At 44.0% G+C, this 26,789-nt stretch overlaps 1 protein-coding gene across 24 annotated transcripts in view; it reads right to left on the bottom strand.

Annotated features, from left to right (window-relative positions):
• Positions 1-1,096: 1,096 nt before the first annotated feature.
• PARD3 (par-3 family cell polarity regulator) overlaps positions 1,097-26,789 on the bottom strand; it is a 706,589-nt gene continuing 680,896 nt past the window's right edge. For 22 of the 24 annotated variants that reach the window (XM_032259797.1, XM_032259804.1, XM_032259806.1 and 19 more), the window contains 3 exons: positions 21,477-21,597; positions 11,020-11,147; positions 2,033-3,090 (listed from right to left, as the gene is read on the bottom strand). In XM_032259797.1, the coding sequence (XP_032115688.1) occupies positions 2,697-3,090; positions 11,020-11,147; positions 21,477-21,597 (643 nt within the window). In that variant the 3' untranslated portion in view covers positions 2,033-2,696. Of the gene's footprint in view, positions 3,091-11,019; positions 11,148-21,476; positions 21,598-26,789 lie in introns of all 24 variants that reach the window. The other 2 variants (XM_032259784.1, XM_032259798.1) reach the window with 1 other exon arrangement.

Raw genomic sequence — 26,789 nt, 5'->3', positions numbered from 1 at the left:
CCTACTCTGCTGCCCGCTGTCAGTTGAGACAAATAGGCCATGTGTTTTGGCATTGGCAGTGGGCCTCCTGGTCAGGGAGAAAATGAACACACCTGTCCACCTTCCCTTTCCACTTCCCACACCTGGCGTGCACGGAAGAACCATGGTATTGCCTCGGCTTGCCACACACCTCTCGTTCCTAATCTTGAGCTGAGAGAATTTGGATGTAGTGACAGGATGAGGGTTGCTATGGCAACCCATTGATGCTAGGCACTCCATAAGAGGGCATTTTTGACAGGTCCTCGCAAAGCCTGCCATTTGCATGAGGACCAGATCTCCTATATTTGTGCACAAGATGATACACCTAGGGACAGAGCACCCTTTATGCCTTCTAAACACCACACACATATTTGTGAGCATCTCTCTCAAAGAAATGGCAAAGCCTGACTTTGTAATTCGGGAAATAAAAACTAGGTTGGTATTGGAAATGGACTAGAATCTGGACCTTTCTCTGGGCTCACAATACTCAAGGCCAGGGCTCAATCAAACATCAGGCTTGCTAGGATGATTCCAAGGATGCAAAGGGCAGTCATGTGAATATCATGCCAGTTTCTGCGTAATTTTTCATTCATTCACTTAGTTCAATCCGTACTGGCTCCTTCGATTCAGAATTCCCCAGGCTTCTTAAGGCAGCCCGGGCCTTGCAGTGGGCTCATGAAGAAGGTTCCTCTCACTCCCCTTCCCCTCTCTCTCCCCTTCCCCTCTCGCCTCAGGTGCTCAAATATGCAACCAACCACTCATTCCTGTGTTTGCAAACTTCCAACTTTCAGATTTCCACTGTAAGACTATATATTGTCTTAATGGACTAATAGTGAGAATAATGTTATAATGGTGACCATCTTTTCCAAGGCACAGGTGAGCTCCCCACCACCATCCTCACCCAAGAATGGGCCCCAGGGTTCTCCTGCCCCCTTTCATGCAACTGGGGCTTCTCAGATATGAGGAAACTTCCAACTTTCTCTAAATATAAACAAAGAAAATCACATCTGATAATATACTTTAAAAAAAAAAACCCTAGCTAGGCAAGGATGCCCAGGAACGCTAGAGACACCAAAAGAACAGGAAGAAATATGCCTTTTATTAGGAGTCGCGTATGTACAGAGAAAGCTGTTTCTTACAGCTCAGGGGAGGCTGTGAGAAGAGCCACTGTCATCCAAGGTCACTGCGCGTACACTGGTAACACCACTTAGACACCGCTGCACATTTTTAAGAAACAGAACCATGACACAGAAATGCAGAAGAGACACAGGTATGTGTGCAGACACCTCACATCATTTCTAAAAACAAGTCAACACAAAAATACAATGTGCCAGTAAAAAAAAAAATAGGCATATCCATACATGTCTTTTTCTGTTTTTGTGAATACAGGGTATGCTGAGCTTTCATCTCCAGCTTCTTCCACATCGGGATTCACAGGCACTTCAGCAGCCCAGCCACGGTTTACAATACAGGATGTTCAGAACGATGAAGGAAGACGGGAGCCACCGAGGTCCCCGAGACCCACACATACCCCCAAATACTGACGTGAGAGTGAGCTTCCTGCCACCGCTGTTGTGGGACCCGAAAATGTTCTCTGTGTGATGCGTAAGAGCTTTGCCTTTATTGTCTTTTGTGTTTAATGGCAGAATGACTTAGGAGCGCGGCATCGTCAGGCAGAGATGTAGTGTGTGGATGCATTAGACAAGCATCAACTGCCTGTGACTTGAAAAACCATAGAGAGCAGATCAAAATGACTGTCTGGTTCATCTCTGTCCCATCCTGTGCCCTTCCTGACAAGCTGTCAGAACAAAAACTAATTAAAATAATTACTGGGATGTACTGGGCCATGAGCTCTTCCTAGGAGAATTCCTTTCTTAGCTCTCCCCTCATGACAGACACAGGGCCAATGGCCGGCCCAGCTTCCCCCAGCAGGAGCCACTCCCGTCTCCCACGTTCCCCACGCTGAGCTGTGGTGACTCAACCCACGTGTGAGGAACAGGACTGAACAAGTGTATGTATAAACGCAGACTAGGATCATCGCTTTATTGGTAATGTTGAGTTATAAGGCAGTTACAAAAGGACCCTCATGGTAACCAGACGATGCTGGACTATGGCTTAGCTTCTGTAACAGGAGGAACAACTCTCCCGTCACAAGGAGCTGGGAAAGAAAAGAGGAAACCACAGACAACAAAGAACAACAAACAGCTGTGCTGTGATGTACCGCACAGCCCTAGGTCTTGCTGTATGTCACCCACTTTTCCTCCACCAGAGACTGAGATGTCGCCTCACAGGTAAGAGAACGTAGAGGGAAAAGCAGGACCGCACAGCAGCCTCCACTCCAGGCCAGTGTGTCGCTGCAATGGATGTCGTCGCCGTGCGCGGTCAGCTCATGAGTCGGGCCGAGACTCCTGGGACCGTGGAGAGGCTCAGAGCACGTGAACGCCTGGAACAGATGATTGTCACAGGGTGGGAAATCCTTCCACAGAACAGACACTTGAGACATAGTGGCACAGACATTAAGGCCTTCCGTTTCTTTGCCTACACCGCTTAAAGGCACTGATACCAGCAACAGAAATACTCCATAGTACCATCGAGGTTTTAAAAAAACTCCCAAAATACAAGTCTTCATAGGAAAATGTCTTTTATTGCGTGACATGAAGCATCCGTTCTCCGCGTGCTCAGGAATAGAAGGGCCTCCCTTTCTCAGGAGTCTGAAGTCTGTTCAGCCTCGCCACCTGAGAAGGGGATGGGGGCACGTCTTGCCGGAAGGGCCCCTTGGGAGGGCCGTAACTGGGGTCCTGGACTTTCTTATATGAGTCATAATTGCTGGGCCCCTCGGAAGGAGCCTGCTTCTTCATCTGCTGCTCCTTCCGCCTCTGTTCCTGGCGAAGGAGCTCCTGCGTTTCCAGCATGACCCTGGCGTTGAAGCCGTGTCCTCCCAAGTAGCCGTTCCTGGAACCTTGGTAGCTGGAGTACCTGGGGTTCTCTTTGGCACTCTGGAAGCCTTCCCCAGGGGAGTAGTTCTGCTCCCAAGAGTCCTGGGAGACCGAGCTGGCATTTTTCCTGCTTTGCCTGGAGAGCAAAACCCAAAGGTTAGCGTGAGGGTAGACGGAGGGAGAGGGAAGAAGGGGGCAGGATGGGGTGGAATGTGCGTTTTCACGTTTCCACAAATATTCCTGTTGTCTTGTCACATGCCAGACACTGCGATAGGGGCTGGAGAATTCAAAAATGACTGTCCTCAGTAAGCGTGTCGTTTCAGACAACTCAACTAACAGTGAGTGAACAGGAGAGAGAAATAGAAACAGAGTCATCCTCCTGTTCTCTGGGCAGGTGGTGTCTGTCCTTCTTAGGGTACCGCTGTCTCCGGCAGTTTAGACACATGGCAAAGTATAGAAGTATTAGAGGTGTCACAGCTTCCATGGTAGGAATAACTGCTCACTTTAGAACATGACAATTCAACTCTGAACAAGCACAACAAATATTTTACACAGCTGCCACCGTAAGGCCAGAAGCACTAGCTAATGGGAAGTACATGTAATAGATTACAATATGAGTTCAGTTATGAAAGATTGCAGTCTAGACTCCGTCACGATAAAAAATGCAACAGGCGGTCCCTCAAAGCTCTGGCTTTCGAGCTGTGTATGTCAGCCGCTTACTCTCCTTGGGAAACCTGCTCATCGAGATTGCAGGGACAGTCCGAAGTCTGTGGAGTAAGCACATTTTCTGGTACATTTTACCTTCACCAAGGCCAGGGTAACCTACTTAACTCGCTTTCTGTTGTCACAGGATAGGCAAGTAAATCAGAGTCATATGGAAATTTCAAATTCTTACTACTTCTGCACTGGAGTTGCACATGATTTCCAGGAAACATTACTGTTTTGAAACATCTTTAATTTACTATCAAGTCTCTAGATGCTTTTATGAATTTACAATAAGATTGGCTATGACGAAGTAAAACAATTTTGTGCCAGGAAGGAAGACATGCCCTAATTTTTTTGCCTTGAAAATGGAAGAGGGGGAGAGACAATTGAGTAATAAAACAAAATATATTGCTCCATTTATCAATAAGAAAATCATCTGGCAACAGTACGTACTGCTCAGTCTTCTCCATCAACACACACAACATGGCTGACTGTTCACAAAGACTCTCGTGGAAGGAAAAGGGCGTCTGGGAAGCCACTGTGTCTCCCACAGGAATGATCAATTTGCATTTTTGAACATTCAGAATTGCATCAATATGGTTTGGAATGAAATCCACCCATTTTCCATATGGCCTAAAATGTAGTCGGAACATTTTCAGGAAGGAAAATGGCCTTAATGTCCAGCGTCACCTCTGGCTGTGACGGTGACTGGCTGAGCATGCCATAGCGTGTCTGTCTGGGTCTCTCTCTTTTTTTTTTTTTTTTTGTTTTTTGGAGACGGAGTTTCGCTTGTTACCCAGGCTGGAGTGCAATGGCGCAATCTCGGCTCACCGCAACCTCCGCCTCCTGGGTTCAAGCAATTTTCCTGCCTCAGCCTCCTGAGTAGCTGGGACTACAGGCACGCGCCACCATGCCCAGCTAATTTTTTGTAGTTTTAGTAGAGACGGGGTTTCACCATGTTGACCAGGATGGTCTCGATCTCTTGACCTCGTGATCCACCCGCCTCGGCCTCCCAAAGTGCCGGGATTACAGGCATGAGCCACCGCGCCCGGCCCTGGGTCTCTTAATGGAAGACTGCGACATTTGTATAGTCAGCCCAGGCAAGAATCCTTAGATGTGATGGAATAGCTTATTTGCCTAAAGCACTGATTATCTTCACTTAAAAAGTCATAAATTAATCTGCCCAGAGACAAGACTGTTGGAAAATGCCGGCATGAAACCAGGGATTTGACATTAATCATGAAACTTTCATTAAAACAAGGAACTTGTGACTGATATTATAGCAACAAAAATGGGATTCCTTTATGAGTTATCAGTTTGAAGATCATCAGAAACAGGCTGTAGACATTTCACCTCTTTTTCGTCCCCGGCCCACTAAGATCCACCAACCCTCTTCCTCCCCAGCTACGTGGAGCCCCAGGCTTCACTCTATGGCAGCTGCATACCCTAAGTGGATTCTGTGCCATCCCCGGAAGACACAAATCTAGTCTTTCTAGATTTAAATGGGGAGAACTCACTTAAAGGTTTGTTAGGGATGGACATTACAACAATGTGGGAGAATGAATTTTTTTGTAGCTAAAATTTTCTTCATATTAATCAGTATAGAGAGAAGGAAGCAGGCTCCTCTGAGGTCTGAAGTAAGATATGTGGGTAAAATGCACACACATACACATGTGCGTACACAGTCACACACACACAAGTCCTTGGTAAGGAAGCTAGCTGTGTCAATATGCTCTTGATTAAGGGGAGGATGAGAAATGGGCCAGCTGTGGAGACCACGGGAAGGAAACAGACAATGAGTTTCCTGTACTAGGAAACCAGGCATCCAGGCAGCGGGGCGAGTGGGGAGACTGGCTGTGGCTCAGACCGATGTGGATTCAAATCCTGCACCTGCCGCTGGCAGGCTGCCTGACGCTGGGGGAGTTATGCTCACTGGGCTCAAGTTACCTCATCTGTGAAACACGCAAAATCTCTAAGCTTGAAAGGTTGTGGGGAGAAATAAATGAAATAACGCTTGTAAAGTGCTTAGAAAAGTGACTTGCACACAGTAAGTGATTAACTAATAGGTCCTGGGGGAGTAGTTTGAAGTCAAAGTGACTCGGCCTTCAAAGATTAGGCTCTGAGCCTGGGTGAGGTGGCTCACGCCTGTGATCTCAGACCTGTAGGAGGATGAGGTGGGAGGGCCGCTTGAGGCCCGTTTGATATCAGCCTGGGTAACACAGTGACATCCCCGCCTCTACAAAAATTTTTTAAAAAATTAGCCAGGCGTGGTGCTGGGTGCCTATGGTCCCAGCTACTTGGGTGGCTGACGTGGGGGAATTGCTTGAGCCCAGGAGGCTGAGGCTTCAGTGAGCCGTGATGAGACCACTGCACTGCAGCCTGGGTGACAAAGTGCCACCCCATCTCTAAAAGAGGGAAAAAAGTAAAAAAGGCTTTGGCGGGGGTGGGGGTGGGGGAGTGGGGGGTGGCATCTTTTTGACCAATGAAGAAAATTGTTTTTAATTAAATTAATTAATTAATTAATTTTTTTTTTTTTTGGAGACAGAATCTCACTCTGCTGTCCGCTGGAGTGCAGTGGTGCAATCATGGCTCACTGCAACTTCTACCTCCCAGGTTCAAGCGATTTTCCTGCCTCAGCCTCCCGAGTGGCTGGGATTTCAGGCGCGCACCATGCCTGGCTAATTTGTGTATTGTTAGTAGGGATGGGGATTTACCATGTTGGACCAGGCTGGTCTCCAACTCCTGAACTCAAGTGATCTGCCTGCCTCAGCCTCCCACAGTGCTGGGATTACAGGCATGAGCCACTGTGCCCGTAATAACATAGAAATTTTTTTTTTAAAGTTAGCTTTCCATTCCTTGGTCAGAAGGATTGAGTAGAGATGCCAAGACACAGAAAAGCACCAGAGGAGAAAGGAACCCTTGCTAAGTGAGGGCAATTTCAGCGCACTGCTGCAGAGATCAGAGGGAGGCCCGTGTTCTTCCCACTGTCCTGTGAGCCCTTGGCTAAGGCCACAGATAAAAACAGCAACAAAACATCAATCTCCTTTCGCTGAATTTCTCTATAACCAACACATAGGATTGTTTGGTCCTGCAATGAGCCCCCTGGAAATTTCTGAATCTACTCAAAGCACATACCGCGGTTTGGCAACAACTATTACCTAAAGATTACAGCAACCTCCAACGTGGCCTGGAGACCATCGGCATAGAGAGGACTCAAACCAAAGATCCGATGCTTAAGGAAGGAAGCCATTAGCCACTGGGGGAGGGGGACACAGGCACAGGGAGGAAGACGGAAGGAAAAAGGCTAAGAGGTTGGCAAGCAGGCCGGAGACATAATAAGTGGGCCTGGTGGAGAGACTGTGGGAGGGTGCAGAGACAGGCCGGGGGGAGGTATGAAGGCTTTCGAGGAAGCCAGAACACAGCAGACAGCGAGCCACGGAGGGGAGGAATGAAGAGGAGGGAGAGGAGGAAAAGAAAATGAAGGGAAACACGGAACCCAGAGCCTTGCGTCTCTCTCCCAGTGCCTGTGACTGTGCTCACCACTATTCCGTTTGAGGGCTGCCTTTTGGATATTAAGAAACTAATTTAGGCATTAAAAAAAGACGATGGTCAAAGGGTACAAAATCTCAGTGACAGAGGAGCAATTTTTCTGTTTGTTCTATCACACAGCACGGTAGGTAGAGTTAATAACAAGAGTATTGTACATTTCACAACTGCTAAGAGAGTAAATACTTGAGGGGATGAATATGTCAGCTAACTTAATTAATTAATCAATTCTTTTATGTTGTGTTCATAAATCATAACATCACTTTGTGCCCCACGAATTTATACAATTATAAATTATCAATTGATAATTTATCATAAAAAATTATTTTAGAAAAAGTAAAATAAGAAAAGGAAACAGAAAACACCGTACTGAGAACTCAGTGTAGGGCTACCTCTCAGGTCCTTTTTCCTGCCAACTAGCGTTACCTCCTGGCCAGTGTTTCTCACTAACATTCCAAAATATAACCTGAATTCTGTCCGGAGAGTTTCTTGATTACGGGTGGGATTTACAAACCAGTCTTCTCATATACATACCTCTAATTCAAACCACCTTATCTGATGCAACAGATACAAAGCCCAGACCATTTGTTTTATTTTATGCTCTACTTTGTAACTATGTGTGTGTGTGTGTGTGTGTGTGTGTGTGTAATCTTTTTGGTTTCTAGGGCCATACCATCTTGTTTAGACAAAACTCTGCTAATTGTCAACATCCGAAAGGCAGAGGTCAAGTGTCTTTGAAGAATATCACACGTCAGAAACTTGGACCTGACTCAAGCTCATGGAGGTGGCTGTGGTCCCCACTGACCTCCTGTTTGCTTTCTTTCCTTGCCTTCAGATCTCTGCACACAACCTGCCGCAGAGTGGGGCTGCTTTGCGAGGCACCAAGCAGGGCGCAGGGTTCTACGTTCCTCGTCTCCCTCACAAACAGGAAGATTCCCATTGAGAAATTATTCTCTAAAGGAAGGCAAGAAGATGCTGGAGAAATCTACCAGCCTCTGCTGCCCAAACTTTACATAACTCTTTAATGTGAGGATGTCTGCTTTCCTCATATCTAAATGGGATAAAATGACTAAAAATAGGGAGCTACAATTAACCCCGAGGGAAAGCTGTAGTTATTTGGAGCAACACTAAATAACAGCAGAGGCACTAGCGGCAGCGGCTGCACCCTCCTCTGTGGGTAAATATAGACACCTCCACCAGGCGCTTCCGCAGGGAGACGCAGAGGAGGGAAGGGATGGCGGGGCTGAGGGCAAAGAAGGGAGAGGCATGGGAAGGCGAGGACGAAAGCTTCAGCTGGGAATGCATGAACTACTTCGAATGCGACCAGGAGAAATCCAGCAGTGGCACCTGCCTCTCTCTTTCTGCTTCTTCTGAGGATTGGGACCCACGTGCCCCTTCTCCCTCCCAAATGCCCTGCCTTCCAGGCCCGCCCCCATCTCTCCGACCTCCCTTTCTCAGCCCTCTGCAGCTCCCACGCCACTGCGCTCATTATACATACTTTGCTATGTTCCTCCTTCATTCCTTAGAGACACTCTCAGGCACGGCCAAAATAGAGGAAGCCAAACAATCGGCCAATAAAAATAAGAGCACAGCCCCTGCCCTGACAACACCATCCACGCGGCTATGAAGTGCCCTGGCCCACCCATGTGTTTGTACAGGCAGGGCCATGCCAGGGGAGCCAATTCGTCCACACTGTCAGCTTACCCTTCCGCTGGAATGCAGCCACGCAGGCTGGGTGGGGGGAGGAAGCAGTTTACACAGACGAATCTTGATGTCTAATTCTTCAAGTGCTTAGGCATTCGATTCACTGGGTTGATTCACACAGTGACCTCCTTTTAAAGGCTGCGGGTAGGAGAGCACTGAGAGGAACTTTACACCTGTTAATATCCCAAATTTGGGGCCGGGCATGGTGGCTCATGCCTGTAATCCCAGCACTTTGGGAGGCCGAGGTGGGTAGATCACTTGAGGCCAGGAGTTTGAAACCAGCCTAGACAACATGGCGAAACCCCACCTCTACTAAAAATACAAAAAAATAGCCAGGCGAGGTGGTGCACGCCTGTAATCCCAGCTACTTGGGAGGCTGAGGCACAAGAATTGCTTGAGTCTGGGAGGCAGAGGTTGCAGTGAGCCAAGGTCACGCCACTGCACTCCAGCCTGGGCAACAGACCAACATTCTGTCTCAAAAAATTTGAAAACAGAAGCCCTTGATAGCAACGGGCCTTATAAAATCATGGTTTAGGGCACGGGCAGGTTCGGGTTTGAATGCTGGCAAAATGACTTACTAGCTTTGTGAGCTGGGGAAATTTACTTACTCTGAGCTGTTTCCTTGTAAGATAAGATTATCTCAAAGGTCCTGTAAAGACCTAAACTTTAATGACTCTTACCTAGAGCAGGCTAAAGAGCCTGGCAATTCTCCTCTTTAAAGGAAAAAATAATTTAGTGCTCAAAGGAGTTATATATAACCTTATGGATTGAAAAAGGATGACTGAATGAATAAATTGCTACAATAGACGGCACTCATCCCCATGAAGACTCGTTCACATCTGTGTCCCCTTGGCTGACCTGTGTTCACGTGGTGAAGTCCCACATGGTTGTTATAGTGATTATTTAACATGTAAAGACATTCATCTTTTAGAGACAGGGTCTTGCTCTGTCACCCAGGCTGGAGTGCAGTGGCGTGATCTCAGCTCACTGTAACCTCCACTTCCCAGGATCGAGCAATCCTCCCATCTCAGCCTCCCAAGGAGCTGGGACTACAGGCACGTGGCACCATGCCTGGCTAATTTCTGTATCCTTTTGGAAAAGTGTTTTGCCATGTTGCCCAGGCTGGTCTTGAACTCCTGGGCTCAAGCCATCTGCCTGCCTCAGCCTCCCAAAGTACTGGGATTACAGGTGTGAGCCACCACGCCCAGCCAGGACTCAACTTTATTAGAAATTGGTCAAGATCACTTTAGTCAGTCAAGATAAGCATTTGTCTCCTAACTCCCCAAAATTGTTTTGCTCAAATTCAAAAGTCTACCTGATAGCAACAAAGCAAATGAACACTTTCCCACGTAAAACGTCTTTGTCACCTGGTTTTGAAATACATCAACAAATGCCTATAAGAATTATGACTATAGGAGTCAGTTGTTTGGGGAAGTTTAAAAAGTTGAATGTTTTTCAAAAGATTTATTCTTTACTATGCCTGGAAGAAATACTTTGATGGAAAAATGGCTTATTTCGAAGTATTGGCACTCTGTCACCTGAGAGGCTTATATGCCTTTGTCAGAGAACACCTGGGCCAAGGAGTCTCCCCTGGGGAGCCGGGCAGGTAAGGGTTTCTTGCTTGGTTCCCAGCTAACAAGCCCAGCATTCCTGAGACTCTCTAAAGTTAAACATGGCTGACAGCAGAGGTGACGGGCCAGTAAGAGAGTGAAGTTTGGGACCGCGGATCCCACACAACCACGGTGTCTGCTGCACCGACTCCCATCCTTTTACGGAGCTAATTGCCCTATGTGCTAAGCAAAATAAGGGTTATCTGCCCATTTTTCAGATGAAGATTCTGTCTTGTCCACACCAGGAGCGGAGCAGGAGAACCAAGGCTAAGGAGCCAGTAGGAGCTTGTGGGTGAAAATACTGGCATCTCCTGCAGGTGACATTTCCCCTGGCCTCACAGTCAGGCAGCCCCCCACGCTGAGCCACTGTGGCCACCAGCCATGTATTGGTTCCTCTGTTGCTACCAGGGGCGAGCTGGAGAGGCCCGTGCGGTTTGGGAAGGAGCACGTTCTCGGGGCCGGGCGGATCTGGAACCTCGGCCACGCAGGTGTCCTCTTACCGGGGCAGAGAGCTGTACTGGCGCTGCGCCTGCTGAGAGCTCTCGCGCTCCTCCTGCCGCTGCCGCTGCATCTGCACCTCCACGGACACCGAGTGCCGCCCGCTCTGCGCCGCCGGCCGTGCGTTCGGCTGGAAGAGGAACATGCAAGCGCACTGTTAACCAGAAGGATCTGCACAGATGACACAACTGCTTGACTCCATTTCCATTCTTACGAATTGACTTAGAAACATTTTGAAAATTCTGTGAATTTTCTTGTTTTACGAAATCAAGTTTCTTTGAGAAAAGGGGCATACATGTAATTGCTCTTAGGAGCCCACAAACACTCACTTGTCTTAAACTGTGATTTTGCCTTTGGCATGTGGTTTCAATTAAAGAAATCAAACTTCTAGACTTCTTTTTTTTTTTTTTTTTCTTTTAGAGATGGGATCTCACTCTGCCACTCAAACAGGAGTACACTAGTGCAATCATGGCTCACTGCAGCCTTGAACTCCTGGGCTCAAGTGATCCTCCCACCTCAGTCTTCCAAGTAACTACAGGTGCAAGCCACCATGTCTGGCTAATTTTTATTTTTATTTTTGGTAGAGATGGGGTCTCCCTATGTTGTCCTAGCCTCAAGCAGTCCTCCTGCCTCAGCCTCCCAAAGTGCTGAGATTACAGGTGTAAGCCACTATACCCAGCATCTAATCTTTTTAATGAGGCTTGGTAAATACTGACATAAGACATTATTTACCTTTCTCATACACAGAGCAGATACAATGAGAGTGAGGCTGTTCAAAAAAACTAGAAGATGTTAATGTCAAAAAAATTAAAAAATAAAAATTTACTACAACTCTCAAAAGTGGGAAAGTCGGAGTGCACACTCGCAAGTTGGCCATGCTGGTGAATTCTGCGGGGTAGGTATGTATTTTAGTTTCATAGCAGGATGCAGTATAGCTGATTCCCCTTTTGCTACAGGATGACGGTGAAATTTTAAGCCAAGATTAGTTGAAACTAGGCACCAACAGGTCTCCTGCAGTCCACAGATGGCAGCCAAACAGGGAACAGAAATGCCTATCAAAAGGACAAACCCAAAAGCTAATTTCTACTTAAATTGGTTATCAGGCAATGCATTTTACCTTAGTTATTAGGAAATGCCAATTTACGTAGGTTAATTATACCCTGTAGAGAGAGCTTCAGTCCTCCTAACTGAACACTTTGGTTCGCACTCCATTTCCAGAGTTCAAGACCAGCCTGGGCACCACAGTGACACCCTGTCTCTACAAAAAAAATTTAAAATGAGCCAGGCACAGTGGCATATGCCTGTGATCCCAGCTACTTGGGAAGCTGAGACAGGAGGACCACTTCAGCTTAGGAGACTGAGGGTGCAGTGGGCCATGATCATGCCTCTGCACACTCTAACGTGGGAAATGGTAAGAGATCCTGTCTAAAAAGGAAAAACGAAAAGAAAGGAAAGGAAAAAAATACTTTGGTTAGCAGGTCATCTGGTGATTGGTGCTTCTCACCGGAATCAGGTTGCTGAACATGTACACTGCACTGTATGGATCAGGTTTCTGGGATACTTCACCTTCTCACTGACAATGGTTAGCTTACCTTCTAGGTCTGGCCTTTTGAAATAAAAGTATCTGTGCTCAAAATAGACAGTGATGCCTCTACATTTACGAAACGTCCCAATGGTTTGTCACAGCACCAGCGGTACACCCCTCAAGCAATCCCTTTCCCTACTTGCCACCCTCAGTTCCCCCTCCGTGTTATGCAATGTTGTGCAGCGGGCATAGCCTGAGTGAGGAGTGTCTGTTAGAAACAAGTTATTGGTTTTCTTTTAGAATTGAAAGCTAATGGTAGAATTTGACCTGATAATGACTTTCTAAAACAACAGTCTTAGCATTCATTTGGCGAGCTGTAAAATAACATGCAGCCATGCTACCAAAAGACTGGCTCCTATGATTGGCTTTGGCCAAGACAGAAAGAAATCAAGCATCATCTATTGTTCTCCTTCTGCAAAGCCAGCACAACCTGACTTGTTGGTAAGCAGTAATGAAGCAATATGCAGGACAAACATTTCAAAGCATATGGGCTTCGTTAGTGAGCATATTAAAAATATCCCAATACAAAAATAATGTGTGAGGAGATTAGGCTTTACAATACCCCAGTCTCTACTAGGGGATGTTTATAACCACACTCACTGGAACAAATGTGTGTTCAGAGGCCTGCTTCCCAACACCGTTCAAATAACACATCAGTGAGGCCTTCAGCAAGAACAACACTTCACTGAGTGAGTTCTGCTTATGCAAACAACTGTTCATCAACTGCATTAAAAGAGACATTTTCTTCCATTACACTTGACGAGGCTGGCCAAAAAGGAAACTGAGCTGTTTTCTTGTGACAGTGAGCAATGGGAAGCTTGAGATAAACCACTGCACAGAGAGAAAACAAGTCAAGAAAACACGACACCATTTCCTTTATGCTCTCAAAAGAACTGCGTTTTCCTTTTCTTGTGCACTCGGGGTAAGCTACATGCATGTGTCCAACAGTCTGGAAAGGTCTGGCATTCCGTAGCAGGATTTCGTAACCAGCTTTTTAAGCTCCTGCCGTTCTGGGACACGCTGCTTGTGGACATGTGGAGGCAAACTGCAAGGTCTTGTAGAAATTTCACATGTATTTTTAAGTTGTTTCTCCCACAGGCCTGAAAATTTGATGCTGACAGAAAAAACCAGTGGAAGGATTTTTGTTTCCTTTGCTGTGCATTTTCTGACACTGTTCACATCAAACTTTATCAGCTACAAGTATCTAGTTGGATCTGGATACATTCCAATAATGATATTACCATCATATGGGGTCTGAAAACGTAAAAGGCGTGAATGAGTTTGGTATCAGCAAACTGTCATATTTCATATTACCATGCTCACCAAGAAGAAACATCAACATTGGCCTCACCATTAATATTTGACTCCATTTCTCTTTCCAGAGCTTGCAAAAAGGTAGGTTACAAAGAGAATCACTCTTATCTTTAAGATAAAACTTTAATGGGTCACGTATTTCAAGGAAGATTGTATACACGACCAGCCCGGACCAACAACTAAATAAGTTCATCCCGGCAAGTTTGACATGTGGCCTGAATAAAAAATCACCCTCTAATTCACGATTTCAATGAAGATCTCTTAAAAACAAAAATTGGATGAACAGCATTACAATGGCAATCTTAAATTGTACACACTGTGGCTTTGATCCCTGTGGCAGGAACAAAATAATGTATCTGAGTCCAAGCACAAACATGAATTGAAGAAAACTGGTGATTTGTAACCTCACAGAGAAGTGCATGTTTTCAAATAAAATATCGTCAACAACTGCAACGACAAAGTAACACCGTATAGGGAAATACCTGCATAGGCATAATTGTAATCACTCTGGAGATTCACCAGAAAACAAGGTGAAGCTCTGTTTTAACAGTGCAAATTATAAATAACCCTGTGATGAAATTGGTTACAAGCAATGACCTTTTAAATAAAAATACAACCACAGCTGCCAGGGCCATAATAACAATAGAGATTGTAAGATGGAAATAAACACACGGTATATATTACACGGGACGCTGGAGAGCCATGATATGTGAATTTCTTCATGCCTTATGTTGTTTAAAACCACAAGTGACAAATATGTATGTGGTTTTTGTAAGTGGACTATAAAGTACTTGCCTTTCTTAATAGATTATAAAGGGATCATACTTCAAGCTTGAGGAAGCTATAATATGTTGGTATCGCTTAGTAGTGTAAAATATAAAAAATATTTTCCACAGTGTTTTGTTTTTGTGTTTTACATTTTTGGTGTTTATTTTCGAGTTAGAGTCTTGCTCTGTTGCCCAGGCTGGAGTATAGTGGTGCAATCATAGGTTACTGCTGCCTCAGAGTTCTGGGCTGCACCACCACGCCTGGTTAATTTTTCTTTTTAATTTTTATAGAGATAGGGTCTTGCTATGTTGCCCAGGCTGGTCTTGAACTCCTGATCTCAAGTGAGCCTCCCACCTTCGCCTCCCAAAGTGCTGGGGATTACAAAAGTGTAATGGTCTCACATGGTGTTTTATGAATTAAGTCATTAAGCATTTCTCTCAATTAAATAAAATCATTGCTTCTAAATAAACTGGAAAAAATGAAAACACAAAATGTTTAATAGACAGTTAATAAAGGGCAAAAATGAATATCCACAGTACAAGGTTTCAGCACTAATTAGAACTAGGTAATATTTTAAGACTTTGACAGCTTAATATGAAAGTATGCTGCCACTTATGAAACAAAATCATTATTGCCATATTAACATTGACATAGAATATTCAATGATTTCAAATACTCTATAATTTTTCTTCCGACACATAAGGAAAATAATGTGCAAGCATGTGTGGGTGTGCATGTTTGTGTATATATCCATATATATATCTGTAATATTTTTATAAAGGATCATTGAGCAGATTTTCTCCTTAAATTATGAATAATAAAAATATGCAAAATTTCACATGTCCAAGGGCACATATAGAAAAAATAAAATAAAATACAAAACATTCACTGTGGATGAAAACTGTGATGAAGACGATGGTGAGAATGATGCTGATGACCAAAGACCAACAGCATTCCTTTGAGATTCGGAATCCTTATTTTAGCAATTCCAAGATACTGTGACCCTAACAGGAATTCTGTGTTCTGATAAGAGTAGCAATTTAAAGATTTGGTAGGGGGCAGAAATCATTTTCATGCCATTAAATCATGTAAAGGGTGCTAACTGCTGACTGTTGAAAAGTGGCCAGTGCTAATATTAGGAATTATTTTCTACAGTAGACTTACGTACAACTTTTAACCAAAACAAAATTAACTTCTGTCTCTCCATCCTGTCTTCCCAGGCTTCCGCACCCACGCGCACATGCCATCGTTATACAACTATTGACTGAACTCCTGTGTGTCTTGGATGTTGAAACGCTTAATTGCTACTAAGGATGTAAGTAATGGCTGCAAAGACTGCAAAGCATACCCATTCCCTCACGGAGCCTTTAGAAATGAATGTTTTGGTCTTAATTGTATTTGTCTTCACCTCATCTTTCCCACCAGTGCTTGGACTTTTATCCCTGCCCCCATCTTAAGCAATAGTAACACTGAAAATAAAAAGGCTGCTCTACAAAACAAGCCAGGCACTTCAGTATCTGGGCTAATGGCAACCAACAGAGCTTCAGGAGTTCCCACCCTCCAGGGTTTCTGAGCATAGCGTGGCCATGGATCACAGAGGCTTTGGCTGAGGGACAGGTCATAGAGCAAAAGAAAGCACTGACTTCGGAGCAGTGCAGAGGCTCTCTCCACGTGTGAAGGGCCCCTCTCTGTGGGTGGCTTTCTGCAGGTCTATTTCTATGGGAGGTGATTTCCACCCAACTAGAGCTAGGGTCATGCTCATTTCAAGGCTGTCAACTAAGGCAGCATTTTTTTAGTCAAGACACGGAGGCTGCTATAAGAAAATGACAGCAGATGCTTTTTAAGTCTTAAAAAAGATGGAAACAAAAGGAAAACCACCATTTTCTGAGATTCCCTAGGCACAGGGAAGCAATCTAGTGGTGCAGAGTGGCCGTGTGCTCTGATTGTCTTGCCAATTAAAGCAGGCGGAATCCTAAGAGGGAAAGGAGAGCTATTAAAGTCTAAATCAGGAAAAGGGAGAAAGGACAGATTTTGTTATTCATTGAAAGATGGACAGCTAGGAAACAAGCAAGCTTGAGGGAGAAGAGGATACTCACATTGCAGACTATCAGTTTTCTACCTGAAGGACTAAACTACTTTCAGTCACTCCCGGCCTGGGATGGAAAGGATTTAGCAATACAGCTATTATTAAAGGCTCCATTATCCCATCTATCAATCGTCTCAGCCAGCAAGTCTCCTTGTGGGCAGCACTCAGGTATCTGCAAAGTTTTTACGGCATACGGTACTTATGTCTGCAGCCTGCAATTTAGTTCTTTTAAAAGCAACACTAAGTCCTGTCCATATTGGAGCTCTGTAATAATAACCCTAACCTCACCTATGGTTCCATTATCTTAAGAAAGATTTAAAGCAACTTGCTGCTTTATTTATGTTGCACCTGGCACGAAGTGAGGAAGAAGTTGCTTTTTCTTCTTCTCTTGCTCAACTTGGGAGAGAATTCACTTCAATTATGGAGCTAAGAAAATTTTCTGGACCTCTGCTCATCTAAAGACCTTTTGTGCCACAGATCAGCTTCCTCAGGCCCAGGCATTATTTTGAACAAAGGGCCAGGAACAGGTGCACTCTGTACTGCTAGAGTTTATAGAGAACATTTCAAAGTAGGCGGATTGAAAGGGCTACCTGGATGAATTTTCTGCAGCATCCTCGGCTGTATGTAAAGTAACTGGTTTACATATTTTTCTAGATGACACACCTGGCTGCACTTTGTGTGTGGGCATTTCCAACAAGCATGACAATTTCAACTAATATGGGCTCAGTTGTACACACAGCTTGAAGGTGAGTTTGTGGTTCCTTAAAACTAAAAAGATTACAAACCATTCCAATGAATGAGATCACGCTCCTATCCCTTCCCAACACAGTGACCCTTCAAGGTCAGAATACATAAAGGAAGAGAAGAAAAGGATCCCAAGATCCATAAAGCTCATTTTGTAAAACAGATAATTAAAACCATAGACCAAGCTACATTTCAAACAACTGAGCAGCTCTTCCTAAGGTAACCATAAGAATTGGTATGAAAATGAATACGCTAAGTAGAATTATAGTCACTTTAACTTCATTTACATGATCAGTAAAATGGAGCAAGATCTCAGTTGTTTGAAAATGAAAAAAAATAAGAAAAGGTCAACTTATGACCCATAATTTAGAAAATTATTCCATTTCTAAGGTAATCAGCCTGTCATCCAAATAATTCCCTGCTCACTCATTACAGGAAATGCTAATACTAGAAGATGTCTGTCTGAAGTTGCTGTGGCATTTTGATATACAATAATTTGGCCCATGACCTTCAGTAGTTGGGTTTCCAAATGTACAAGATTTCCACAAACATTTTCCCTAACATGACTATTCATATTAAGTAGATAACATAGAAATGCACTCCAGCCTATTCACTTTTCCCATTCAAAGTTAAAATCTTATAAAGAGACCAAAATAAATTTCAAATCATTTTCACATTTCCCAGTGAAAACTGTCTAGAACTAAGTAGGAAACATGCATTTAGCCTCAAACAAACCTGGAGGTCTTGCATGTGGATATAATGTCAGAAACCAGAAATAAACTCATCAATCTGAGTTCTCAAAGACACATGTCTATTTCTGTTATATATTTAAAATATATTCCAACTTCAAAGAGGGGTTCTTTCAAGCCTTTCCTGACCACCCCACACTCATGTGGTCCTCACTGCTTTGTGGTTTTCAGCACCCCACGCACGTCCCTAGCCTACCTCTGCTGCATGGTTCCAAGTATCCCTTTATTTTTTTATCAGTTCTATTGGAGAGTTCTGAAGGCATTTTTTCTTTTCGATCTTTGTTCTCCTGTACCAACCACAATGCCTGGGACATAGTAAGAACTCAATGAATTTGACTAACTGAATAATTAAAGAGTAAATGTCAAGATGCTGGTTTGGAATCCACATTCCCAGGCAAAGTCAAATGGCGAACACTGCTCCTTATGGCATGGCATGGAGAATGATAAGCTCACGTGGGGTTGTGCCAGGTTGGAACTGTGTGCATGTGTGATAACTATTTCCATATTTGTTGCTGACTTTTTCTCCTTAAGCTTGAAACCATGCTTATTACTCTTTTCAGCCCCTTTGTGTAAATATACACAGTTAAGAATGTATTTATCACACATCGCAAAAGAATCCTGCTTCAAGAAACCTAGTAGGAATAGATTGAGTTGACTATTCCAAACAATATAAGCAGATTAACATAATTCTGCATGTTGCTACATGGGAATGACTCAATTTACTCATCTAGGAAAAGGAACTATATACCTCAGAAAATGCCATTAACAGTATATTGTTGCAGAAGACAATTAGAGATTTTTTTAGATATTAGAGGTAGGGAACTTGTACTATAACCTCCCAAAGTTGTTAAGCAAGAATTGATTTCATGAGGTGCTTATACACCTGGATGCTGATCCCATATTGCCAGTTGCCTGTTTCAAGGCCCCATCTTCCTCACCTGAACTAAGCCCTTCAAACTACAGTTGACCCTTGAATACCACGAGTTTATACTTTTTGAAGAGATGGGGTTTTATCATGCTGCCCAGGCTGATCTTGAACTCCTGGCCTCAAGTGATTCACCCGCCTTGGCCTCCCAAAGCTGGGATTACAGGCGTAAGCCATCGTGCCTGGCCTGCAATCATTTATTCTAATCTTGGTTTAGAGATAAGAAAACTGAGGCCGGGAGCTGGGCCACCTGGCTACTGGGCCAGTGTTCCTTCCTAGCACTATTTCTCTTCAAAGTTTCAATCTAGCATTGGCTCTTCCTACGTTTCTACCTTTAATCTCTCCATCCCTTCCACATAATCAATCCCTCAGTTCCACGTCAGCTGGGTGGTTTACCCTTCTTCAAATAAAATGTATAAAATGTTGGGGTGGTTTGTTTGTTTTTTTTAAATTTCAAGCCTTTATTTTTTTTTTTTTTTGAGACAGGGTCTCACTGCAGCCCCAACCTCCCAGGTTCAAGCAATCCTCCCAGGTCAGCCTCCTGAGTAGCTGGGACCACAGGTGTGTGCCACCACATCCGGATAATTAAAAAGTTTTTTTTTTTTTTTTTTTTTTTTTTTGGTAGAGATGGGTCTCCCTATGTTGTTGACCAGACTGGTCTCAAACTCCCGGGCTCAAGCGATGCTCTTGCCTTGGCCTCCCAAAGTGTTGGGGTGACAGGTATTGGGATGACAGGTGTTGGGGTGACAGGTGTTGGGGTGACAGGTATGAGCCAACACGCCTGGGCTCCTGCCTTTTATAACGCCATTCTTGCTTCTGCGCTACTCTTCCAAGTATCTAGTAAATTATATTCCCAACATTTTGTCTGAACTGAACTCGTCAACTTTATGGACACTGATCTCCGCTCTACTTTTGTAACTCACATGCAAAGGTGGAATGCCTTAGACCTCCGCATCGTCTGAACTACCACCTCTACTTCCATGATCCTAGAGTCCAAAAAATACACCCTTTTGACCACAACCTCCTAGACTTGAGAACCCCTAGATCCTGGGCCCTCTCGCACACTGCTAGGCTGTGAGGCTAATCCTTCCTTGAGCTACACCTGCCACCCTGCCTGGGACATGCAATGCTTCCCCAGTGTCCTTGCAAGGACTCTGACACCTGTCTTGGCTTTCTGCCATGTCTATCTTCCAACCCCCATCAAAGAACTAATCTACAGGTTTATTCCTTCTATCCCCAGTCCTCTAGCATTGCTGGTTAGGTCAATTCACCATGTTAACTGGACTTCCTAATACCCCATGTTTGGGTTTCCTACCTTAAGCAGCTTTTGTATTCCCTTCTAACAGACTGACTCTCAAAGAGATTCTTTAAACTCCCCGTCACCTCAAAAAATCTGCACCAACACCTCCACTCCTAGAAGTGCTATCATCTTTAGGGTGAAACACAAGGTCAGAACACAGGTCTGGCATTGAGAAAGCTATTCAAAGTTTTTTCTAGAAAGATCATTCTGGTGGCTATGTGGAGGATGAAGTGGAATGAGGTGGATTCAACAAATACACAAAGGGGATGCCAGAGATTAAAGAATCAAGGATTACTAGACCTGGTGCAGTGGCTCACGCCTGTAATCCTGACACTTTGGGAGGCTGAGGAATGAGGGTCACTTGAGCCTGGGAGTTCGAGACCAGCCTGGGCAACATAGTGAGACCCGGTCTCTACAAAAAATTTAGCAATTAGCCAGGTGTGGTGGCACTTGCCTGCAGTCCAGCTATTCGAGTGGCTGAGGGAGGAGCCTTGCCTAAGCCTCGGAATTCGATGCTGCAGTGAGCTATGATTGCACCACTGCACTCCAGCCTGTGTGACAAAGTGAGACTTCATCTCTTAAAAAAAAAAAAAAAGAATTACTAAATACTGCACTTTGTACATTACAGGCACAGGGAGAAGTGCTGAACAAATTAATTTTGGCTCTGATTCTAACAAATATGTATCTACAGAAAAATAGTCACTAAACTTAAAAAAATGTTTAGCTGGGAGTAAGAATACTTTTGCTATGTCTTGTCATAAGGCTAATGAAACCTATTATGCAATGGACAGATGGTGGAACAAGATATAAAATTAAATTAGCAATGATAAAACCCAGATGGAAATGAGGAAAAGGTCAACATGTTAAAGGTCAAAGGAATTTGGCTCCATCTTGTCTCTCTTCATGGAGCACTGAGGTCATGGCTTAGCGGCCTTTGCTGCAGGGAAGTTGCAGGACCATCCACTGTGCTGAAGAACCAAATACTTACCCAGGGTTGCTCAAAGCTGTAAGTCCGTCGACGATCTTCTACATCTTCATCCTGCTTTGCTTGTTGAAATTCTTGCCTCAGACGCTGTATCCGATCATGGTTGCTAGGAGTTGATCTGTTACTGAAAGAGAGATGAGGCGGTAGTGAATACCCTTCAGAAATATTATCTGTGAACTGCAGTTACTAGCAAAACACGGCAACTTGCTGTGAAATGACGCCATCTAACAGAAGGTGAATTTTTAAAACAATATGTGGGCATTTAAAATGTGTTTTCATTTTGGTTTTAGGATTAACGCTTATTGAGGTTATTTCAGACAGATATTCAAGAGGGTAAGCAGTATTTTTAGATTTCTTTTTTTTGCACTGTTCTTTAAAAGCTTCACTTCCTTTCTGTAATCTGGCAAGGTGTTGGCAGGGAAGTTTTTTTGGAAAGGACATTGCATTAAAAGTCAGAAATAACAGGGTCTGGTCCTAGCTTCTGGGCCTTCTTAGACTAAGGTACTTAATGTTTCTAAGCTGAAGTTTTTTACTATATGGGGTAGAGATTTTACTCTAAATAACTTAGTTATAATAATCAAGTGAGAGGACACCATGAAATACAGCTGGACAAATGTACAGTAATATTTTCATAATATGCGGTTCCTATTTCTGAGTCATCAGAGGTCTATAAATAAAATTCAATTCTCACAGCAAACATGAAAAGCACTTTAAAAATAAGTTTCAGGTGGTAGTTTGATTTAACCAGTTAGTTAACAACAATACTGCCTTCTTTTTGTATAGCATTGAATTTTGTTTAATTCTCACAAAGACCTTATAAGTGCAGAAGGTAGTATTTTATACACCCACCCACCCACCCACCTACACACACACTTACAAATGTAGAAACTGACATTTAAAGAAGATAAGTGGTTTGTTTGGAGTCTCCCAGCTGGCCAGTGGGAAAGTGGGACCAAAATCCAGATTTTCTGGGTCCTAGTCCAACCCTCATTTCACTAACTATGCATATCACTTTGTAAAACATGTATCAGCCTCCAAAGCTCTTCATTTGTAAAATCATACAAATTTTAAAAACAGTACTTTCACAAGAGTAATAGAGATTGATGACCAAAATTAAATCAATCATAAATCTCACAGTGCTTTTGGTCTATGCCATTTACTAAAGCAGTAAGTCTCATCCTATCAGTGATATGGACGGGAGACAGGTAGATACTGGGTAGGAGAGGGCAGTTCCCCGGCAAAAACCCCACCCTCAAAAGCCTGGAAACCCATAACCCTAAATGAGAACAGCATTCCTGTTTTAGTGCCCAAAAGTTGCCTTTTGGCTCACCACACACCCCCTATTCTGTACATACAAACCGCAAACCCCAGGCTCTATGAGCAGACAAACAGAAGAGCAGAAGAGAGGCAGAATGGCATGGCAGAGAAGGAGATATGAGAAGGAGCGTCTGAATATTAAGAGGAGTTTGGCTGGGGATGACTAGAGAGGGGATCGAGCCACTGGATGGCCAAACTCCAGGAGAAGATCATCTTCCCCCTCCATCCCCTTTCCAGCTTCCCATCCATCCCACTGAGAGCCACCTCCATCACTCAATAAAATCCCCATATTCACCATCTTTCAAGACCATGTGTGATCTGATTCTTCCTAGATGCCAGACAAGGGTCTGGGTACGAAGGGGGTGCTAAGCTGGTTAACACTTAAGCCATCTGCAGATGGCAGAGCTAAAAGAGCACTGTACCACACGCAGGGGAGATTCAGGAGTTGCAGGCAACCACAGCTAGACACTACCGTGGGGCTGGAGCCCCAGATCCTGTACCTGCCTGTCTGCGTGCTCCCCCTACCGTAAGAGGTTTGGGTGCACACAGCAGTCAAATAGATGAGCCACACACCCCTGTTTCATATCCTGTGGTGGGGGGCGGTCAGGGAACTCTCTTGTTTCATCAGGAAAATGATTCAAGACCATCAGGCATATACTGTCTCCTCCACAACAGAACATCAGACTTCTTGAGCACAAGAACCACATCCTCTCTTTATCATATATACCCTCCAAGCTGTTAGCAGAATGGAAAGCTGCAAAGCTTTTAGGAAGACCAGGTCTCTTCACAAAAGCATGTTGCCCTGGTTACTCAGTATGTGCTAGAGTTCTGCTGGCTGCACCCCTCTTGGGTGATGTGATTTGTGAGAGGTAGCTTGGAAACAGAAATTCTGTCACAGTAGAGTATATAAAATTCTCAAATGGACAGAAGTCTACATATAATTCCATATATTTTGAAGAATTCCAAAGGTTTAAGAATCTCAAACATGTTCACGTACAGGACCATCATGTTAATATCTTCTGATGATAGGGAATAGCCTTTCATCATTTAACATATTGGGAGAGGTCCCTGTACCTTCATTTATCAATTTCATTAGAACTTCTAGAATATCTTGTCAAAACATTCAATTATTTTCTCAGTCAATAAAAGCTTATCTTCCTTTGTTTTTCTTCTGATGAATCTGAACTGATTGGTTTGGAACAATAAAGGTGAACAGGTCTGTAAACGGGGCTGCCTGATGACACAAGGCTTCAGTTCACCTCACTTCAAAACGTCGCTCTGCACTTTTGAGACACGCAGGCTGTTATTCCCACTGGCTTTAGATACCTACACAACGTCCTATATTGTTGCACTGTCCGGTCTAAGAGGCACTTTACCCTGTGTGAAACTGCAGTGGTGCGGGCATGAGGATGGTTACCTTCATAAGACGAAAGAGATGGGAAGGTAGGTATTCCTGAATCTCACTGCCATTTTGCCACCTGTGCTTTTTTGTTCCTGGCATACTTCATTGCTTTTAATGGAAGGATTATAGGAGGCTTGGCTGACAAAGTATTTTACAAATCTAACCAGAAGTATTATATCATTTTCATGCAGCATAGAGAGTTTTAAGCTCACAATTATTAGGATCATGAAGTCCAAACCATTGATAAAAACTGACCTCCTACTATTTGCAATTAACTGAAAGTCTGTTTTCCTGACAAAGGGAGTTTACCCCGTATCCTCAATGTTAAATTCTGGTGACACTGGTGTTTTTCACAGCAAAAGATAAGTTCTGGAAGTCACTTCTGCCCTTATTTCCAGATCTGGACAGCTAGGCAGACCTTGGGTTTCACCCTCTTTTCCTCTGCTCTTTCTCTCCCAGTACTCCAGAGAAAGCGGGCTGACTTGTCTAAGCCTAGCAAAGCCACTTTGATGGCTGAAGCTGGAAAACAGGCTGCAATGGTTTTCATGATTGATGATGATTTCCAAAGACTGGAAGACCATCAAGCCCCCTTGGGGAACAATGCTTGGCAGTCTGAAGGTGAAGTTCTGGCTTTGAGACACAAAACCATTGCAACTGCTCAGTTCTGTCTCTCAGGCCAGTCTATAACGAGCCAATAATTTAAATGTGGACTTCTAAGGCTCTTGGTGAGCTCTTCTGCCAAGTAAGCTAAAGGAAATTTTAAATATTCATTAGCAAGAGTGACTCATCCCTACACATCCTAATCAACTGATATTTAGGTTCATGGCCAACTTGAAATTGATCATATTTTTGTGTGAGAAATAGAATAAAAATACCATCTGAGTTGATCAGACGGGTGAGACAATAAAACCCTTAATGAAGAGTCAGAAATCATGATTTACAGATAGTCCGCATGAGTGGGATCTACACAGGGACGCTGAGAGGAACACAGAGACACTTTCTGTGGAAAACGTCCACACCGACAGCTACAAGAGAGTTTTAGTCCAAAACCAACACTCAGCCTCCCCTGATACAATGGCTTTGTACCCAACCGGAACTTACTTTCATGTTTCAACTAAATGAAGAGGGTTTGCTTTTGGTTCAGTAATGATCTGGGTTTTGGTTTTTGGTTTTTCCTGACAGGTTTAAGGAAGGGTACCTAAGATCACGCAGTACAGAGATTCCTAGCATGCACAGAACAATGTGGTCCTGAATTATATGAAGCATCCATAATTACCACGGGGACTGCAGCCTTTGATGTAGAGGCAGACCACACAGTGGATAAGGCTTGTACATCTTCAGAATGGATACTACCACGTGCTTCCTGAATGTGGCTGAAGATACCCATTCATGCTAGAGGCAGCCATGAGCCAATCTGCAGGGAAGCACTGAAGCCTGCCCTGCACCTGTGCCCCACAGGCATGCCAGCTCAACCACTTCCTTAGGTACGATGAGAGGGAACAGAAACTTCACAACAGCGGTCCTCCTCTATATGCACTGTGTGTATGAGAACCATTCAGAGAGCTTGTTAAAAAGTCACTGATTGCCAAGGCTTGCCTTGAGAAATTCTGAGTCAGTCTAGTGCAGGGCCCAAGAATTGATACATATACGCGTTCAGAATGTGCTGCAGGTATATAGACAGCACTGTGAAGATAACGTCTGCAGTTAGCAGACTTGCTAGGAAGGGATGCTGGCCTGGCGCTGCTTCTTTAAGAGAGGCTGGAAATACAGTTTTCTCTCCCAAATTTACAATGTTCACTTACTTTACTTTTTAAATTCTAGGTGAGCCAAACAACTATTTTGTCCATTGGTGGCTGTCCTGTAACCACCGGTCACATTCTGCAGACGCTTTCTGTTTGATGTGTCGCTGCTCTAGGCTATTTACCTGCATTGCACCAGAATAATAAGGCCCGTGGCCCCCTAGTAACCGTCCCCCAAAATATCTTAAAACTGATAACTGGGCACTGTCCAGACAGTCTTGTTTCTCCTAAACAGTCCCCTCCTTCCGAACTGCTAAGCCTGAAGCTAGGTATCCTTCCTTGTAGGCCTGAGGTCTGACCTATCTATTCAGAGGAGTATATGCTGAGAGAGAGGAGTTTGTGATGTGACTGATTAATTCTTTACGAATTAAAAATACTTTAACATTTGCATTTTTAATTATGCAAAAGAAATCTGGAAACCTGGAAGAGATTAGTTTTAAGATCCAGAATTCAATGGAAGGGAGAATTAACCACTCTTTTTTTTTAAAGTAAGTCAGTCTCAGTATATACTATCCTGCCCACAGCAGAGGGGAAGAAAAGGAAGAGAGAAGACAGAGGCGGAAATAAACCGCCGCAGCTCTCCACACTGTTCACAAGGCAGAGATGATGATAAACTGGTACAGGAAGAGAAAAGCTGCAAAGAAGAGAGGTAAATTAATTTGCTCATGTTTTCTTTCTTTAATACCCTCTCCTTTTCCTTCGATCTTCCCAAATTCTACCAGTGAGTCTAAGACATCAGTCTACTTCCTTGCAGCCTTCCCTCACTACTCCAGCCCATGTTCACAGCCTTCCCTCACT

Source organism: Sapajus apella, unplaced genomic scaffold, assembly GCF_009761245.1.
Source record: "Sapajus apella isolate SASKATOON/1434 unplaced genomic scaffold, GSC_monkey_1.0 scaffold111, whole genome shotgun sequence".
NCBI classification, from domain to species: Eukaryota; Metazoa; Chordata; class Mammalia; order Primates; family Cebidae; genus Sapajus; species Sapajus apella.
The sequence above is the reverse complement of the archived record's forward strand: the minus strand, read 5'-3'. Positions and strand labels throughout refer to the sequence as shown.